Here is a 20144-nt window from a genome sequence, read left to right as displayed (position 1 = left end):
TCCCTTGTATTTTTGTTTTGTTATTTGACTTTGAAAACACCAGCTGTGATCCTCTATACTATTATTGGTATGGATCACATGAAATTTTAATTAGCTTGGGTGAAGGGAAGGGAAGTTCTGGTAATTGATTTAATATACAAATGTCCCTCTGCTTTCTTTGGTTTATGTGCTGGAAAGATTGTATTAGAAATTTTCTATTACAAGGGAGATTAAAATGCATTTTTAGGACTTCCTTGAAATCAAAAAGTTAAGTGCCTCTAAACTATTCAAATGAGAGGAACTATTGATATTTCACTAATTCAGATAAAAGGAGAAAATATTTATTATTATTACTGTTATTATTAGCTTAATGGAACCAGTCACTGATTGTGGAATTTATGCATTCGGAGGTGACTCAACAAATCCAAGCGCTCTTTGGTTCAGCCAGTTGCAAAGCACAATCCCTTTGCCATGAAAGTTACAGCACACGTTTTATTAGAGACGGATATAAAGCATTTTCATCTACCGCATGCCGCAGGAATTCAGGGATGCAGCATCCTGTTTGCGAAATGCAGCCGGACGTTACTGTCGCAGTTGTTCCGCACCCGAGAGCCGAAGCAGGAGCGCAGTTCTCCTGGTGGTGTCTGGAGAGACTGCTGAAAAGAGAACAAAGTAGGTATGGTGCTGTCAATAATATTGTATCATCTGCGGTATATCCAGAATGGTCAGACCGTGCTAGTGTCGCTGCGGTCATATGTTGCTGGGTGTTCTTGCTGGTAGTTAATGTATTTACCAGGTTTTACACTCAGTGTCCCTAGAGGGGCAGTGCACTGGGTAATAAAGTAAGTCTTTGTGGTTTCTGACCATCTGTGACCATCAAATGTGGGAACTTTTAAAAGTCGGACTGTTGTCAGAGAGCAAAATTGAACTGCTCCAGGAACAGACGTTTCGTAGCTGATACTATACACGCACAAAATAGTTCCAGCTTTAAAGATATGAAATACTGGTGGTGGGGTTTTTTATTATGTTTTAACATCAGCTAAAACAGTAGGGCTACTGTAGCCAAGGTACCTTGCTTTTTAGGAGGAGTTAGCTTTACCTATCCCCTTCATCTTGTTTGGTGAGTTGTCCTCCTTCAGATGGTGCCCGGCGAGATGCTGCTCAGCGGTCGTCTGCAGGGAAGATCCCAAAGCTGAAACATATTTAACCTGCAGCTGGTTGCAGAAGTTAATCATCCTCTTCCCTTCTTCCTCCTTCAAAACATTATGGGATTTTCTTTTATTGTTACTTCCCCACAAAATTTCTTCTAAAGAATGGCATTTTTTCTTGGAAAAAACCACCAGAAATAAAAAAACCCCTAAGCCCACAGGGCTTTGCCAGAAAGAAATTTGACCAGCTCTAGTCCATAGCTTTCTATAAAGGGCCATTAATTAAGCTTCGTGTCTTCCAGAGTGCCCAGAAATTCCCTTCTGGGATCGGGACATGTGTTGTCTTTGATGCTTTATGAGGTACAGTGCTGGTCCGAGAGAGCTTTTTCACTTGGGAGACGCCCTGACAGATCGTGTCAGAAGGACTTTGCTTTTCCAGGCGGGGGCTGTAGTCGGGGGCTGCTCTCTTAAATCAGGACCTGTCAGATACAAGTTTCTATTTTAGGAAATGATCCTTTGCCTTCCCCCTCCCCTTTCCTGGTCCATCTAGTATTCATCTGCAGTCCCACTCCTCTTACTGTCATTTCAGTCTTCCTCCCAGTTAATTGACTTGGGAGATCATGCTAATTTTCCTTGATTGGGGCTGCCACCTTTGCTTTCTCCTAATCTAGCATGCACATCTTCTCTGTGCACCCGTCTCTGCAGTTCCTGAAAGTCTGCAGGCGGATTCCTGTGCTTCCGAGAGAAAACCCAGGCACGTGGCAGCAGTTGCTGCAACAAGTGGCTGTGTCTCTGCGGGCTGACTTTATCCTGAAGGCCAGATTTTCCTTCTCAGTCCAGACATTACTGTCAGCAGTCGGGCTTCCTGTGTTACCTGTTCAGAGCTTTTGGTCTTTCCTTCTACTTCCCTTCCTGTCCCTCATGCGCTTAATTTCTTCTCTGCATTCTTTTCTTTTGTGCTTCTTAAAAAAGCAATGAAAGATTAAGAAAACCTCCAAACTCTTCAGGTAACTCCGTGAGAAATACGGCAACGCTGATATTAATACCTGTTCTATCTGGGGTAGGCTGTTAGTGCTAGAAATGATCTCTATTCTCCCCCAGTATTTTACAGATGAGCGCTGAAAAGCGTCTTTATTCAGTTTGACTGTTGCTATTATGTGGCGAGGCATTCAATAAAAGTTGTGATTTATGAGATGTGTGTGGCCGTTGTTGTTTTTTGCTCTGTCATCTATCAGGGAGAGAAAAGCCAGGCCTGATAATTCTTGGCACATAGCTTTTTCAGTTAAGAATGTCAGCTGTCAGGCTGTCAAGAGAAGTTATTTCTCTGGGTTTTTTTAAAATAGGCAGAGATCCTGCTTCTTACTGTGCTACGTTGATAAGGGAGTGCTTTCTGTATTGCTGAAAAAGTGTGTCCCATGGTAAGGCCCTTAGTGTATGCCCACTTAAACTTCCAATGCTTTGTGTTTTCAATGTGTGACAGCACTTGATTGCTTAATATAAAAATGCATTCAGTTTCTTTTTTGCAGCTTTTATGGGTTTTTTCCCCCCCTTTCTCTCTTACTGAATTGAATGCTTTTTTTTTCCCCTTCTCTGTGACGAGGTATTTTAAAAGTGCTCTTTTGCAAAATATGTGCACATTAGATAATCTGGTGTTGCATAAAAGCTCTTTCATATTTTGGGGGCTTCATGCATGTGTAAAGCAGACCTAATTGAAGACAGAGGCTGTTTGTCACAAACGTGAATATAAGGATGGGGGACAGAGGGAAGAATTATGTTAAACGCCAGGGTGATGTGTTGGGTTTTTTCCCCCCTTTATTAGTTATTTGCAGAAATGTATCAAAAAGTCATTTTGATGCAGTGTGCAATAGTATCACAAACTTGTGCTTTGCATCCTAAGTGCCTGGTTAGAGCACAGTTAGAAGCTGAAATCATTCCTCGATTAGTCCCTGGAGCCCTATATAAGTCTTTAACTCTCAGCATGTGGTCTGTGATTTAACAATGGATGAAGGATTGCTGAACTTGAGCTGAATGTATAACCCCAAATTTTCAAACCTGCAACCCCTTTGCTTTCTCCTTTCCTCTTCTTCCTGGAGAAGATCCATCAAAACCTTGCCATAGCTGGCAGTGTATTTGCCTTCAGGGCAGAACTTTGGAGCTGGAAAGACTGGCAGACTGCGGTTCATAAAAGTGGATAGGAAATCACTGTCAAAAAGAGGCAAGAAAGGTGTCTGGCTGCCATACAGTTCTTGGGCGTTGCATTAGAGCTGTAAGTTCTCTTGGAGGATGGGAGGGAGGAAATTGGTCCTGACTTACTGCTATCTTCCTGTGGCTGGGGGTGCAGCTTGTGATGACCTCCTTGTTTTGATGATGTTAGCCTTCATGTAAAAGGAAGACATTTCCCGTGCATTAATTCAGTCTGGACAGCTCATTTGCATAGTTTATATGCCTTTAAAGATACGGGGCTGGAGAGGTGGGATGTAAACCTCTACAAAGGATTTTGTTGTTAGCCTGTGTGAACTATTTTGATGTACAGCACTGTGTGTGTAGCTTGTAGATGCTCCCATGGGTCATAGGTTATTTATTACAAATACTGGAGTGGTCTTTAGCCCTGTCTCTGGCTATACAAGTTGAGGCATGGAGCTTCTAGTCTTACGTTAAAATTTCCAGTGTAGTTATAGACCTTGCGATTCCGTGGGAGGGATGAAATCTCCCACCGCCCTGCAGATAGCCAGACAGTGGCGTTCAGTTTGTATGCAGTTTGGGACTTCAAGCCGAGGTAGGTTTCTCCAGTGCCAACAGCACATCTGCCTCTTGACAGGTGACCTGCTGGCAAGGGTGTTGCTGCTTTCCTCCTGGTATTCTATCCTCTGAATACCTCCTCTCCTGCGATAGAGTTTAAGCTCAAATTGCAGCAGCTAGCTTTAGAGTTCTTCAGCTCAAACCCCACGTAGCAGGCAGGAGGCAGATGTTAATGGCGTTCAGATTTGGCTTGAATCAAACTACACAAGTGGCTGTTCATGGGAAGTTGTCCCAGCTTTTCATGTCCTGCCAGACCTGGAAATCCAGTCATCTCAGTGACTTGGCCTTTTTAGGTGAGATTTTTGGCAGTGCTGTAATGATGTAGGTACTTTCAAGTCTGTAAGTGTATTGAGCTGTGATAGTCTTTGATACTGGCAGAGTTCTTGTACTGGGGAGGACGGGGAAGGAGTGTATTTCCAGCCAAATGCTTATTTTCAGTAACACAAGTATTATTAGAGACCTGTTGGTATTATAGATCGGGTAAGAATGAGTCTCTTCATCGTAGCAGCCGTTGCTCTGGGAGCCAGTAAGGCACCTATAACAGCACAGCCCTGTGCTTCTGAGCCTTGCTTGGGGAAGGAAGAAACCAACAGCCCCTCTTCTTGTCCTGCAGTAGGTAGAAGGCTAAGCTAGTGACCGAAATGCCACAATTCAGTGATTTCTTTGAGCTCTGCAGGTCTTGCAGCCCTAGGGAGAAAAAGAAATGACAGGGCTGTCAACATGACAACAATTTTCTTTTAATCCACTATCTGTGCCAAATTTTGTGAGTGCTGGAACAAGGGGAGCCTCACATTTGAGAACAGAGAGAGGCACAGTGCAAAAATACCTGTGGTTTTGATGTCCTGATGTGCAGGGAGTTCATTCTTGCTGATCTTACTGGAGAGTGGGCGAAAACGTCTCTGAAGTGAGACCCCCTGGGGTCAGGCAGGCTCAGAGCTGGAGGCATTGCCCAGTGAGATGTTCAGATCATTTGCACGCTTGGCCGAGAGGGAGCAGGGAGTCTTTGTGAGCTCTGGTGCGGTTTGCTGGCTCTCTGCCTCCTGTCCCGGAGCCTCCACTTCCATGTTGTGCATTTCTTCTCCCCAAATCCTCACTTTGGACGAGGAGCTGTGATGGGACCGTCCTGAGGATCAATTGTACCATGGTTGCAACCTGGTTAGTAGCACGGAGTTTGGCAGCGTGCCTTGCTGGGTCTGCTGGAGGGCTGAGGGTGAGCCCGAGCTTAGTTACATGTGCCTGAAGTTGGGATGGGCTTAGTTCTCTCTTGTTTTTGCAAGTCCCCTGAGCCACTGTGGGGAGTTGGCGTACTGGAAGCCCAAGCCCGGTGGTGCGCAATTCCGGTGTCCCGGCACAGCCCCACGTGGGAGGTGAGAAACAAGAGTGGGAGTTGACCTGTTCTGGTGGACAAAAGTCCGCCTGAACCCATCAAGGTCTTGCTTAGAGATAGTCTCGCTAAAGCCTGGGTGCTGAGTCACGCTGTGTGTTCTGCCATCCAAATGCCTATGTATAAACACATCCGTTTTCACAGAATCTCTTGCCAAGTACTTGGGTTTACAATGTTAACAGCTTTAAATAAATTCTTCCTGGAGATAGCTGATTTATTAGGCTCCTACCCTTCTGAAGGCAAAGCTAGTCACAATTAACAAACAAAGCAGCATGAAGCAGTTATCATTCTGGGTAATAAATCTTTCGGTGTTGGGTACCACTTGCTAATGGGCTCTGAAAGTAAAACTATACGTCAGTCAAAGCGTGCCTTCAGCCTGGGCAGGCAGCATGTGCGCAGACGATGTGTGTGCGTGTAATGTAATAGTTATTAATGTGGCGCAGTAATGATTTCCATTTGCGTACCCAGGCATGTGTTGGAGGTGGATGATGGGTTTGTGTTCAGCATGAGACAGCCATGCACTGCAAGCCCTCGCAGCCGTGCCGAAGTCCGTCCTTGCTCCGGTGCTGGTGTTCACGGGCGCACTGGCGGCGCGTTGGGCTGTGCCGCACGTAGTGGTTTCACGGTGTGTCTGCGCGCCGTGGTCTCGGCAGGGCTTACAGGTGTGGAAACCAGTGATCTGTTCGCTTTAGCGGGGATAGTAGTAGGAGGGCCGTGGGTCATTGGTTTCCTTACTCTAATGAACGGATGAAGTATGTTAGCTCTGGGGTTGAACGTGCTGTGGATAAATGAGCCATTTTGATTCTGCTGCTGTTGTACAACAACTACGTATAGTTGGAGGCAGATCAAGCTGTCCCTCCTTTTTCTTTGGTTTTCCTTGGCAGCAGCTGGAGTTGGATCTATTTTTTTGCTCCTGGAAAAGGACTACTTTTTGCATCTAGTTCTTCAGAGGCTTCGGGGCGCGCTGGCCGTGGGGCCCATCTGTGCGGAGGAGGCCTGGGTCCTGCCGAGGGGGAGCAGCAGGAGCCCCTGAACCTGGGGGAATGAAGGCCTTTCGCAGGCAGAGTTTGCACTGGTGCCAGACGAGGCCGTTTAAGCACACTGGTGACACTGCGTTTGCCACCAGACGAGGTGTGGTTGGCACCTGAAAGCGGTCGGAGTGTCGCGGGGTGGTCTTAGGAAACAGTGTGTCTGACTGGTGCCGCAAGAGCCGGAGCCTCCGGCGCTCGGGCCCCCGGCCCTGCTGCGCGGGGCGGAGGAAATGGCCTGCCGCGGAAGAGGAGCGCTCTCTGAAAACGAGGTGGTTGCATCTATTTGGTCTCCCGTCAGCTACGGAAGGGTTGCTCAGTGGTGCTCTCGGGGGGACTGAGAGCCTGGAAATGGAAATGGCTGTGCACTCTGAGTGGGCCCAGGGAGGTGGTGGAGTCACCGTCACTGGAGGGGTTCAAGGAACGTGTGGACGTGGCACTGCGGGACATGGTTTAGTGGGCATGGTGGGGTTGGGGTGGTGGTTGGACCTGATGATCTTACAGGTCTTTTCCAGCCTTAGTGATTCTGCGATAGTGTGGAGGCAGGGGATAGCTCTGACTGCCAATACATGCACTTTCTCCTGTGCTCTCAGGGGCCTAGCCATCGCTCTCGGTCCTTACTGCTTTCGTTTTGGTTTTACTGGTAATCCTCCCCTCCTCCTTTGCCACTTTTTCTCACTCTTGCCCCCTTTCCTGCCCCCGTGTCTTAATGCCAGCTCCTCTTTCAGCCTGGCATCCTTCTCTGGCTCTCAGACATGATGCTACGCAGCTGAGAAATGAGCCCTCCAAGTTTTGGTCGGTAGTTATTGTTGTTCCCTGACGGCATCTTTGTTTGGATAAACAATTGGTCCAAGACCTGTTAGCATGGTTTCCAGCGTCGGGGAGATATTTCTTGCTGGGTTTGTAAAAATGATCTAAATGGATCCGACATCCTGGCTATAAAACATCTGTAACATTACACATTTAGTTATGTTACTAGAGACTTGAGTTCATTTTGATGGGTAGTATTTTATCTGCTACTTTTCCCCTTCTGAAAGCAAAGCTTTCTGTAGAGGAGGATTTATAGAAATACATTTCCAGCACAAAAAAAGTCATGCACATTAAGATGTTGGAGTAAAGGAGAAATAATGTCTTTTTTTGGAGACCTTGGCTGATTTATCTCTTGCTTGGTAGTTTGGTATGACCTTCCTAGCTAGGGATAATATTTTTTTATTCTTCCTTTAATAACAATAATGTCAGTAACAATGTCTTGCACTATTCCAGCATCTTCAAATCAGACTTTCAGCAGGTTAGACATTTAATGAGTGAAGCCTCACAGGCTCCAGTGAGCTGTGGGGATATATTTTTGTTCTTCTTTTCGCGGAAATCAAGGCACATAGCACTCGATTGTGTAACGTACTCAACCTAATGAGGCTTCCACAAACGCTGCAAGTTAAAATGTATGCTTAAATGCTGAGCCCTGCAGACTCCAGCTGAGTTTCTCCCAAGACTCTTTGATACATCAGCCCTATGGAGACTAAAATGACTTGCCCCGTGGTCAATAAGTGAGTAAACATCACACAAGGGAGACAGGCTCTTGTAGCTGCGAGGTGCTGCCTTCCTTTGGAAAAAGTATGAATGTTTTCTCTTGTCTTGCTTCCACTCTTCATTCTCGATGCCGCTCCTCAGGGGCCCTTTTATTCCTAGTCAAGGGTTATTTGATCCGCTTTAGAGCGACAACTATGTTGCCTTCATAATGGCTGGTGGGTTCTCTCTCTGGCAAGGGAGACATCTTTCTTTTGTGTGATGAAGGTGGGAGTACTGCAATTCTTGCAATTCACCAACCCATTTGTTGTGTGGGGAAGAGGATAAAAGAAAATGTGGCATTTCATAAAATTGTGAAAGTATTTCAACAGCAGTAATAAGCAAATCTGGACATTTTGCAAGATTTCACTGGTCTCGCATCAGAGGAGAAGATCACCCTTATGAAAAAGCCAAGCAGCGTGTTGCATAGACATTAGCTTGACTCAGCAGATGAAGTAAAACTTGCTCATCAGTAACTGATTGCCATGTGCATCTATATTATGTAGATGAAATTAATCAAGGCTAAGGGTTAAAGTCTTCCATTTGTTCTTTTCAGAGAAATCATCTGGAGTATGTTGGGAGGGAGGTAAATTGCTTTACACATTTCTCTTCCTTTCCTGTGAATTTTTCTTGTTTTAGCAGAACATTATCTAGAATGTTAACAGAGACCTCTCATCACTGATTTGACAGGGTTATCATGAAAAATTAGTTGATACTAACTTAGAAGTTTTTAAATTATGTCTGCTTTCCACACTGTAGAGCCAATAAGCTTTTTTTTTTGGAGTGACCTCAGTGTTTGGAGCCGGCAGAATTTACAAATCTTACAGAATGTGTGCTTTTCTTAGTCTCCGAATTGGACTGTGCTATTGGTTTTTGTTAAACACTGTGTTAAACTTCCAATGACATTTCTTCCTTTTCCTTTTTGTAAGTGCATGCTTAAAGGAGGGTTCATTGACAGCACCATAAAAGCCATTCTAGCTGCAGAACCACGTGCTTTGGGGCATATTGACAGAGCAAGCTGCTTGCATGCTAAAGGTATGGCTGGTTGAACGGTGTAACTGCCTGTGCATGCTCTCTTAACTTTAGAGGTAAGTGTGGAGCAGTCAAAGAAGGAAAAGTTTTTCCCTGTAGGCTAAGAGCATGTCCTCTGCAAATCGGTTGACGCCTTGCCCTGTGACAGTTCGTCCAGCAGCAATGCCTGCCGATGGAAGCGGTGTGTGCAGGAGCCGTGTTTTGGCTCCTAGCTGACAGCCATGATGTGGCAATGTGACTTCATGCCACGTGTAGATGTGGCACTGTGGGACACGGTTTAGTGGGCATGGTGGTGTTAGGTTGATGGTTGGACTTGATGATCTTACAGGTCTTTTCCAACCTCAGTGATTCTGTGATTCATGGGCTTGGGCAGCCCCCCTGGTTAGCAGGCAGCAGCTCTTGGTTGAACACGACTCTGCCTGAGCTTCCGCAAGCTGTTTGGCGCTTGCCCTCGGGACAAGCTTGAGGTTGGCCAGTGGGAACGTCTGCCCTTGCGCCTGCAGTGCCCGGGAGCTTGCGACGCTTTGGGCAGTGACTGCAGCTGTATGCAAATATGGCAACAATTGAAGGTACTTACTCGGTTTTGCCTACTGTTTTTGCTCTAACAGATTTGTAGATTTTAATTGGGTTGATACGACTCAAATCACAAAAATATCGTGAGGACTCTTGTATGAGGGTTTTGAGTCAATGGGAGCTGCAGGACCTGGAAAAATTAGGCCACTTAGGTGCCTCAGTATGGATTTTGGCACCCAACTCCAGGCACACAGCTTTTGAAGAAGTTGGCTTTTGTGGTCAGCTGTCCTCTGGGGCAGGCCCTCAGCCACTCTTAATTGTGGAAGCCCCACACAAGTCTCTGCTTTCAGCAGATCTGCAACAGTGCAGCCAGTACTGGGGACGCAGCCCGCTCTTTGGCAGAAGAAAATGCCGCTCACTGCTGTATCCAGCCTCCGTGCAGTGTCTGTCTTGCTGCATGCCCCTCCCGTGTTTGGGAAGGCAAGGACGGCTGGTTGTCTTCTCCTTGTATTGTTCCAGATTAAAAAGTGAGGACTTGGGTATGTTTTGGGAAGCTGCTTAGTTTGATTTCTCACTTCGACCTACTTTAGTCCACCCTTCTTCACCTGTAGAGCCTTACTCCAAATCGACCTTGAACATGCCCTTATAAACATGTTCTTTCACAATTGTCTGTCCTGTTGGAGGGCACAAGTTTTCTGGTTGTATTTTGGATAAGGCACAGGATGTTTCTTTCCAGAAGACAGTATAATATAAATAGAGGAATTGATGAACGTAGTAATAGTCAGTTAATGCTGTGTTCCCATCAAATATTGCTGCCTTGTCTTTGAATGTGAGGTCCCCAGGCAGAACGCCATCTCTCTCTGAACAAGGTGAAGCGTTGCCAGTAGCCTGTAGATTTAGGAGCAGTCTTAATTGCCTCCCACTGGGACCGTTGTCCCTACATTATATGGGCATTGCAAAAATCCCGCCCCTAGTACATAGTCACATTGGGTGGTGATCTCCATTTGTGGTCCGGAGACGTATTCCTTTAAAAATAATTATCTTTAAATAAACTTATTAATGCAGTTTTTAAGCACTGCTGAACAGTAATCAGGCAGGCGTGTGAGATAAGTTGTCTGCACTCAACGAGTATTTAGAGTTACCTTCCTTGCCATATCGTGCATGAGAAGCTAAAGCAACCAGGGGGATTTAAATATATTTTCTCTCTGCTCCCCTCTTCCTGCCTCTGTACCTTGCTTCTGTAACCCATAAAAGAGTTAACTAGAGCACAGGGGAAGGGAGCAGCCCGGAGGGATGTGATATAACTGGTTATAGTGAGGCTATGGGGCTACCATCTATTCCTGTTCTCCGGAGGGTGTGAAGTCTGGCTCTGGTGAATTTTACTGTATCTTTTGATACGAAGCTTGAAGCCAGATTTTGCTCAAAAAAATGCTGAGCTCTCACAGCTGGGGCTAATTTTCAGGAGAAGGGAGCTCTTCGTGGTGGTGCACATAAACGCGTTGGCGAGCAGGGGGTGGTTTGCAGGGTGCTTAGGGGAGGGTGTGGGATGCTCCTGCCCAGCCAGCGAGCCCTTCTCCTGGGATGGCCCCTTCCTGGGGGGCTGGCTGTGGCCCATGGCTGGCTGCCGGTGCTTTACTGTACCTGCAGGTGAGTAAGGGGCTGGTCCTCCCAGGGGGGCAAATGAGCGAGTTAAATTTGGTGGTAGTCAGGAAGGTGGCCAGGAAGGGCTCTGCTGGGCTCAGGCCAGATCTGCTTGTGAAACTCCAAGGATGGCTTTGGCGATTGCTGCCAGTTCAATCTGTCATATAAAAATCACTTTGTGTGTTCTGCCTCCTGCTGATACCATAGTCATCGAGGGAGGAAAATAAAACACCAGCCAAAAACCGACCCTCCCAAAGTTAACAGCAAAACCAAAGACAGCGGAAAAGTAGGAATGCAGCAGGGACTAAGTTAGCAGTTTCATTTATGAATGGATTGGGAGAATACAATCCATCTGTATTTTCCACAGAAATCAAGGGAACTGATTTACCCTGCTGGGAATCTGTGCTGCTTGTTTGGATTAAAGAGCTCTTTCATTCCTGCATACCTTTCTATAGCTTGAGTCGGTTCTCACAGGATGACATTAGCTTACGCAGGGGTCAGGCACAAGGTATTTGCACCGTTTAAGTCTTGCTGAAATCCTATTTTGAATACTTAGGCGCGTTGTACGTGGCACATAAAGCCATGCTGCCTTTGCACAGGATTGAGTTCCTCTTGCTGTTGTGGAGCGTGAGAGTCGTTGCTAGCCGATGGTACACAGTGCTCAGCAAAACACGTCCATCGTTTGTCAACCATAGAGTAGTGTTGGGGAAGGGGATGGTTCCTGGGGTGTTCTCTTACTTGGCGCATGGAGAAAGGCTGGGAGCTTTCAGTAATTGTTGCCTTTTTCATCATGGGCTTTGCATCATATTTCGGTTTGGTTTTTAATAGCTTTTTGGAACTTGCTGTGAGGATCCTGGAAGCAAAAAAAAAACAAACCTGGAGAATTCTTGCTCATGGTTTGTGCTTTGCCAAAGAAGCCTAGCAGTTTAGTTAACAAGATCACTTCCCCTATTACATGAGTTATTGTTGTTTTTAATTAGAGGTAATGCTGTAGTTTGAATGTACAACACAATGGGGTATAAAATGCAGTTCAGCATATATACCAAAGATGATTTTTCCAATTATAAACCTATTTAGAAGGCGGATACATTAGAAATGATGAAATGTCAAACTGCAGATTAGGTGAGCAAGATGGAATACGCATGCACCCACGCATACACGCTATCGTACAAGAAAGAGGAAAGTGCTCTGGAAAACAGTTATATATGCATAATTAGTTTAATCTGAAATTAATGCTAATTTCAGCAATTTGTGATGCAGATTTACTATTAGTACTCTAGTCCACTTCCACCGTATTGAGAAGTTGAGGATGAAAGCCTTAATGAATTCCACACAGGCGTGCACCAGAGCTGAGTTCATGCACCGGTTTCCAGGGTGTTCTTCGAGCCTCGTGTGTGTTGGTTTGCTTCAGCGCCTGTCTCTCTCTGCCTCTTGCTTTTAGAGAGTGGTTAGTAGTAGTTTAGAAACTAGTCCTGTGTCAAGCAAAGATGCGATGGCATGCAGAATATCCTGGCATTTCTGACTCTGCTGCCATCTACGTTTGCCCAGGTCATTTTTAACTGCACCTGCACCTTTGGATAACCCCGTTTCAAAGCATGCGCGTTTTACTTTGCAACAAGACCTGCCAGTGACACACTCGGTCTCCTCTCTGTGCTGGCTGGATCCTTTCCAACCTCATCATCCATGCCTCCTAAGCCAGGAGCTCTTCACTAAAACTTGGGGGGGAGCACAGCAAAAACAGGCTGCGTAAAGAGTGGTGGGGAAGTGACGCTTAAAACCGTTACCCTGAAGTCAAATATGTAACTCCTGTGTTAAACACATACTGGGCCTTGGCTCATCTGAAAAGTGTAGTGGATACCTGTTGCTTGAGATTTTGAAATTCTGGGAGTTCTGCAAAATACTTCATGAGCTTAAAATCCCCTTTATTCATTTTTAATAGTCATGACAGTAAGACAGTTTCAGTGAGGGGAAAAAGAACACCAAGAAAACAAAGAATGGAGTGGGTATGTGAGTATGCACAGGTGTTAACGGACACTGAACTGGAGGCTCGAACTTTGCAATACTGCAGTTCCTTCATTTTACCTGAGTCGGTTGGTTTTAGCTCACGTAGTGTGTTGACATGTTTGAGCAGGACAGGATTTTTGTTTCTGGAGACTGCATCTTCAGCTTGTTGTTTAGAGAAGATTTACCTGATATGCCCCAAACCGATCTAATTACAATCTTAACCTTGCACAAAATGGCATAAAATCAGAAGACTTGTCTTGCTAAAGCAGGGTAGTTTTTTCCTGCCTCTGCACCACCTGAAGTGTTTGCTCAGTTTCAGAACACAAAGGCGAATGTATTTTTCAAAAGCCAAGCCAATGAAGAGATTGTAACCTTGAATGACTCTTCGCAGTCGTCGTCATATGTGTTTTGATTAACTGCAACACTAACACAGTATACAAACAAAGCAATTCTGCAGGTATGTACAATTAGCGGACTTCATAACCAGCTTTAGATCTGACTCTCCCCTGTCGACTCCTTCTGCAGCGGGAAAGAGACACCTTCCGTATACAAAAGCTCCAAAACCATTTAGTATCTACATTTTGCAGAGCCCTGCAATACTGAATGATAGACTTACCATGCTGCAAATTAAAGCCAAAGACATGAAGCTGGAAGTATTGTGGTTTCTGAGTGACGTAGGCCTCTTGAAGTCATTCATAAAGCGCGGATTTGTGATTGATTCACACAAATCACTTCCTATTACCCAAAGACTGCCGTTCCCACCCCGGGCAAAGAGCAGATGGAGCGGCCGGCTGAGGGACCGAACCCAAAATCACTACAGGCGACTCCCTCTTGCTGTTTGCGGGAGTACCCCTGTTGTAAGCAACCTCCAGAAAGCAGATTCTAAATTTACTCGCACGAAAAGATAAAGATCCTCAGTGACTTTCATTGGAGGGACTTCAGGCTGGGGACTCTTAGGTTTTTTGTTATAATAAAATTTTTTTTTTTTCAGTGAGTGTTTTTCTTAGATATATACATAAATGTTTTTGTAGAATTGGAGATTTTTTTGTGTGTGTTAAAGATATGCTGATTTATTTTCTGACCCAAATAAGAAATTCTGATTTAAAAAAACCTTTGATTTTTAGAAGGGAAACTCTTCAGTGGGTTCAGTTCCTCGTGCCTCTGATCATTTGTCATCTTTAAGGTTTACTAAACAGCACTAAGTGTACTTCATTAAATACTTGTTAACCCTTTGTTTTTCCTCCCTGAAACGAGCTCAGATCCGGGGAGGTGATGGTGGAGGGTATCATACCAGATAGTAAGAACATTGCTCACTGGGACGAACCAGAAGCCCATCGGTGTCAGTGCCCTGTCTCCTGCTGAGGGTACTTAGTGAGAGAGGAGGTGGTCTCCTCCTGCGCCCTCACAGCCATTAGCAATGAGAGTTTGGGGACTTTCTAGTTCATGTCACTTTTCTCAGAACTCGTGTGTGAATGTGCCTGGTCCTGGCAATTCGCTGTGCTTTAGAATCTTTTTTATCGGTGATTCAGTGGCTGATCTACACAGAAGGTGTCCCTGGTGTAGTAAAATCCCCGAGTTAGTGAATCCTTCTTTTTTTATGTCTTTTGAATGCTCCGTCATGTTTGGCTAACATGTTTGCAAACCTTTGGCTGTTAGCTATTAGGCTAACGCTCTGCGCTCTGAGTCTCCGGGCTGTGGGTCCGGTGCAAAGCTCCGCTCTGCTCCGCTCCATGGGAGCCTGGGAGCCCCGTGCAGAGCGGGACCACAGCGCTCTGCGGTTTTTACCGTGATGAAGCCTTGCCTTGTAACTCGTCTGCTTGGCTAATGAGAGAGGATTTGCAGGTTAGAGCAGGAGTTGGAGGCTTTGTTTCCAGCTGGTCCAAGTCCCACCGCAGTTATCTAATAATTGAAAATTGGTGAGGCTGTACCAGCACAGACAAGTCAACTGCGTACAGCAGTTTACCTGGCATTAATGTTTGAGCAAGAAATGGGTGTTTCCAGCACAATCAGCAGCTCTTCTCATCTGCTGGGGCTCTCCTAGGCGCCCCGGGCTAACCCCGAGCTGAGCGCGGTGCTGGCCTCCGGCTGCGGGAGCCTGTCGTGGCACCACGGTGAGCGGGCTCCATTCATTCACCTCCGCTGCGCACATCCAGATCTTTACGGGGAAAAGGCTGGTTTCCAAACCTGCACCTCTGTCGTGACCATGTCTCCTGGGCCGCTGGCGATCGCTGGGTTGTGGGAGATGGGGGTGATGGGGGTGAGAAAGTGACTCCTGGCTGAGCCCGCGGCGAGTTGGTACCTTGTGCCATGGGTGAAAGGAAGGCAATGGTATCTCCTGTTGAGGCACGTCAGGATAGGAGGAATTGCTCAGGCTACACGTTACTTCTGTACTTTTTGCTGACGGGAATATGTATCACAAAGCAATTGAACCATCTCTTCAGGAAAACGTAGATTGTAAAAGCAGACTTAATTCTGTTCTTCGCTTGTGTACCAAAGAGCTGATTTCTGAAACCATTTCCCAGCTCACAACACATCTCCAGGCATTAAAATGTTGTGAATTTGCTTGTCATTACCAATATTTTCTTTGACTGAAGCTATTGAAACAACGTAGTTGTCTCTTTTTTTTTTTTCTTTTCCCTTTAACCTTCAATCTTGCTTCTAAAAGAAGTAGCTCTCTTTTTCTTTCTTTCTTTCTTGGTCAAATATAAAAATGATGATAATTTCAAATATTGCTTTAGAATAATTGCTTTCCTCCCTCTTTTGTATGACAACAGAAGCTTGGCCTGATCTTAAATCAGATGCTGGCAGGCAGAGGGCTCTTGACAGCCCTGCAAAATCCTTTAGTTACAAGTCGGCTTTAGCCAATTCTTTATTTGTAAATGACAATTTTCTACAGAAAAATATATGCTTGGGCTTCAATTTCAGAGTCCTAGATTGCAGCCAGGAAAAAATAATTGAATTTTTACACTGGTTTTTTTCCTCTCTTTTCTTCCTAACTTAAAAAAAAAAAATAAAGTGAAGCTCAGTAAAGCATGGTTAGGGGCCAGTCGAGGGAAATATCTGCCCTGGTTAATTTGAATGGCGGTGGAGACAGGAGTGATGTTTAATTTGTTCTGCGCTGAGAGAATTTGGGGCTACTCCAAGCTTTTTGTTCGGTGTCTCAGTTCTGCGAAGGCTTTGCCCGCAGCCGCGCAGCACGGCTTCCCACTGCGGTTCCACTCGTGTAGCAAAGCCCAGCTGGGCTGGTGCCGGCTCGGGGAGCACCATTGCTCTCGGTGGGTCTGATGTGCGGGACGGGGTCTGGTGGCGCGTGGGCAGAGCCCCGTGGGAGCCCCGGGCGTGATGGGGTGGCCGTGCTGCCGCAGGAGCGCGGTGAGCCTTGAGGCAGCCCCCAGCGCCTCAGTGCAGAGAAGGTGCTGGGCTGCACCTTGCGACCTTCAGTAGCTATCGTAAAATGTCTCCTGTCTCCAGTGAAAAAATAAAAAAGTGAGAAACCTCCAGGCTCTGCACTGAGCAGCTGCAGCAGTTGTGTCCCCGGCTGACTGCCCAGTGTTGTTCCCTTTGCATTGCTTCAGCATTTGCTGGCCATTCTTTAACCCAGCAAGTCCTGGTTCCGGAGTTACGGGGTGTTTTTTCCCTTCAGCTGTTGTAAGTTGGCTGCTTCGTCCAGTTTCTGTCATACAGAAAACAAACTCAAGTGTTTTAATGCATGAATTTTATTGACGTGTTTGTTGGTTTCTTGAGTTCACATGCAACGTTGACTTTAAAAGGTCTCTATATGGTGGGGTAGGCTGCTAATGAGTAGCTGTCTTCAGTGGTGAGGGCATTGCCTGCTGTACGCTGGGGCATTTCCCCTCTGTCCAAGCATGCAGGGGTGATGCCCGCCCCTTCAGAGCATGCTGACAATGTTGTCCTTGATCAGCCTTGATTTAAGGCGGCCCACAAGGCTCAAGTGGTTTGGGATCGGCCCACCAAAGATACCAGCTTCCCCTGCCACCGTTGGGTTTGGGTCCCTGGGCGGGATCCTGCCTCTCTTGAAGGGTTATGGGTTTTCTGGTAGTACGTTCTCTGTAGGGAGTCCAGCATCGTCCTGTCACCTTGTATGGACCAAGTTGGGGGGTGTGTGGGTCAGGAAGAAGAGCTGGGTGCTCAGCTGGGGTCTTGGGGAACACGAAGGGGTCTCTGAAGGGCCTGATCCAGCCCCTGATGGATGGCGATACTGTGAGCGTTTCAGCCGAAACGTGGCTTGTGGCAGCTAGCGGACTGCGTCGGTAGCTCTTGCTGTCTTTTGTCATTTTATTATTTTTAAAGTAACTGTGCAAGTTCCTTTTAAACTGACCCATGGAAACTTAATAACACATCACTTCATTTTGATGTAATTACCTTCTGTCTGCCAAAGAGCATGCACTCTGTCTTTAGGAAAAAAAGGGGGGGGAATTGCATGTCTTTTTGAGACAGTAGCTATGAGAATATGATACTTGGTCTTCTCTTTCACTTATATTTGCATTGAGAAGCACAATAAAAATCATTTATTAAAAAAAAATATCTGGGGGCTAGAGTTGTTATTGAGTGCCTTTACTCAGCCATTTCTCAAATAAAACCAAAACAAGACAAAGAAAAAAAGAAGTATCTCATCAAATAGAATCTGAATTGCTTTTGTAAAGAAATATTCTCATTAACTGGGTTAGGGATGGCATCTGAAGAGTATTTCTTTTTTCACATATTGTTTGAAATAATCTGGTTAAACCGTATGCTTGTCTTGTAATTTCTTACAGATGGTCACAAGAACAAAGAAAATATTTGTAGGTGGATTATCAGCTAATACAGTAGTGGAAGACGTAAAGCAATACTTTGAACAGTTTGGCAAGGTAAGTTCCTGCCCAAGTGAGCACTACATATTTTGAATTCTTTTTTTTTTTTTTTTGCTTCCTTTTTAAAGTGTGTTTTGAAAAACAAAAGTGCAGTGAGGCCTATGCTCAAAGGAGGGCCGCATTTTTTGCCTTTCAGTGTAACTTCTCGAAGCCTCTGAAATCACTTATGGAATTCCCTTTTCTGTTTGTTGCATGTGTATGTGTACATCATTGCCAACACTGTTTACCTTCATTAAAGAGAAAAGAACCACTGGGAGGTGAATTTGTGTATGTTCAGGAAGAATTTGACCCTTAGCTGAAGGATTACACAGTTGTCTGCTCCATAACATCAGCCTTCTGTTTACCCCTGATTCCAGTGGCAAAAGGAGCAGATAGACATGTTTGAGAGAGCTCATTAAGTTGTGAAAATGCCTGAAGGAACCATGTGAACAGCAAGAGTAATATGGAAGTCACTAGAATATCCGTTTAATTTCTTATTAAAAAATCCTTATGCAAGATCCTGTGGAAATATATGTAGAATCCTGACTTTTTAAAATTTTTTTTTAAATTTATGCAAGGAAGGAAACCTTGCCAGAGTAGTCTTTATGGTGATGGATCAGCTCAAACCCCACAATCCAGGCTCTAGCTAGCTGGAGCTTAGTGCCACCGACTTCCGTGGAGCTTCCTGGATCCCCAAGGCTTCTGGATGCGTGGTCAGGAGTCCAAGGAGGTGACACGCTCGCAGAGCCATCTGCTTTGAAAGCAGTTCGTGGTACCACCTTCCATGGAGACTCCTGTCAGCCCCGCTGTCCACGGGGCTCCGTACAGCAAAACTCCTTGTAGTTAGTTCATGTTTCTTTTATCTGCCCTGAAAAGTCTTGGCCAGGCAGGATTTTGCTGAGGGCTGAGGAGGGGAGTTTATAAATTGTTCCTGTGTTGGATTGATAGTTTTTTTTCAAACCATTCATTTTATTTTCAATAATAATCTTTGATTCCGACAGGATGTTTACAGCCTGCTGAGCTTTTTATTAAAGAATTACATGAGCTTTTGGATGTTTCCTCTGTAGTTACTTTTAATTGCAAAACTCCTCTAACCTGTATTTTTGAAGTTAATAATAGTTTCAATATAAGTGCTTTGCATATTATTGTCTGCATGCTGTCTTAATATAGTCTTTTTAATTTCACCATCTGGTAGTTTCATGCTTGCAATTTTACAGTCCCTGAGAACGCAGACAGCTAGGCTGCGTTTTTCAGTAGCGACTAGTGATTCGGGACGCTTCAGTTCTGCTTTCGTGCTCTGCCTTCCTTGAGATAGCTTAAAAGAGGTCGGGCTTTCCGAAGGCAGTACTTTTGGAAAGTCAGATATTTTTTCAAGTGTCTTAATTTGAAGGCTAAAAAATTAAGGCGCTGAAAATAATGGCACAAGTTGTAATCGAGGCTGGAACCCATTCCTCTGCCGTAGAGCTGGGCTATGTCCGGCTGAGGCTGTGTGGTCCGGTCGTTAGAGCTCAGCTCCTGCAGGACTCGGGACTCGCAGGGCTCGGTCCCTGTGATACCAGGTGACCTTTCCCAGTTGCATCCTAGTTTCATGCTTCCCTGTTCTAGCTTGTGAAAAGGAGACGAGTTTGGCGAAGTCGGTGGCGTTGTGGAGGAGAGGCTTCTTGGCTGTGTCACTGTGACTCGACCTTGTGTGCAGGCATTCAGGTTCTCTCTGCTGCACTTCGCTGTTTGCCAGCTGAGCAGTTTGGCTTTGGGGTGGTTGGAGGTGATTCTCCCCGAGGCTCTGGTTGTGAGAAGATACAGAGCTGGTTCATGACTCTAGGAAGTGGGGACATGCGGTCCAGCTAAATTAGAAGACTCAATACGCTGCAGCAGGTGGGCTGCTGTGTTCGGCCCAGGATTGGCCCTGTGCGACCTTGTAGGAGCTGCTTCCTTCTCCTCGTCCATTCCGCTTCCCCACCTTTCCTTGGCTTGCTTGCAAGCAGATTGCAAGCTCTTTGTGGCAGGGACTGGTGATACGTCTGTGCACCACTTAGCACGCAAGCCTCGCTCTCCGGTCAGGCCATTACAATGCAAACAACGCATCGTGATCGATTGGCAAGGTTTGCATTTGCTTAGCACTTTCTTAAAATAAAGAAAATTGCATTACATAATTAACATGTAGAGGAGCCGCCCTTATTTGATAAGAGCATCTCAGGTGACT

At 45.7% G+C, this 20144-nt stretch overlaps 1 protein-coding gene across 4 annotated transcripts in view; it reads left to right on the top strand.

Moving 5' to 3' along the window:
• The window catches only part of MSI2 (musashi RNA binding protein 2), a 257781-nt gene that overhangs the window by 69825 nt on the left and 167812 nt on the right, over positions 1-20144 (top strand). For all 4 annotated transcript variants that reach the window (XM_059829183.1, XM_059829184.1, XM_059829182.1 and 1 more), the window contains exon 6: positions 17867-17959. In XM_059829183.1, the coding sequence (XP_059685166.1) occupies positions 17867-17959 (93 nt within the window). The remainder of the gene's footprint in view (positions 1-17866; positions 17960-20144) is intronic.

Source organism: Gavia stellata, chromosome 25 (assembly GCF_030936135.1).
Source record: "Gavia stellata isolate bGavSte3 chromosome 25, bGavSte3.hap2, whole genome shotgun sequence".
Lineage (NCBI taxonomy): Eukaryota > Metazoa > Chordata > Aves > Gaviiformes > Gaviidae > Gavia > Gavia stellata.
Note: the sequence above shows the minus strand (reverse complement) of the source record. Positions and strands in the feature narration are given on the sequence as shown.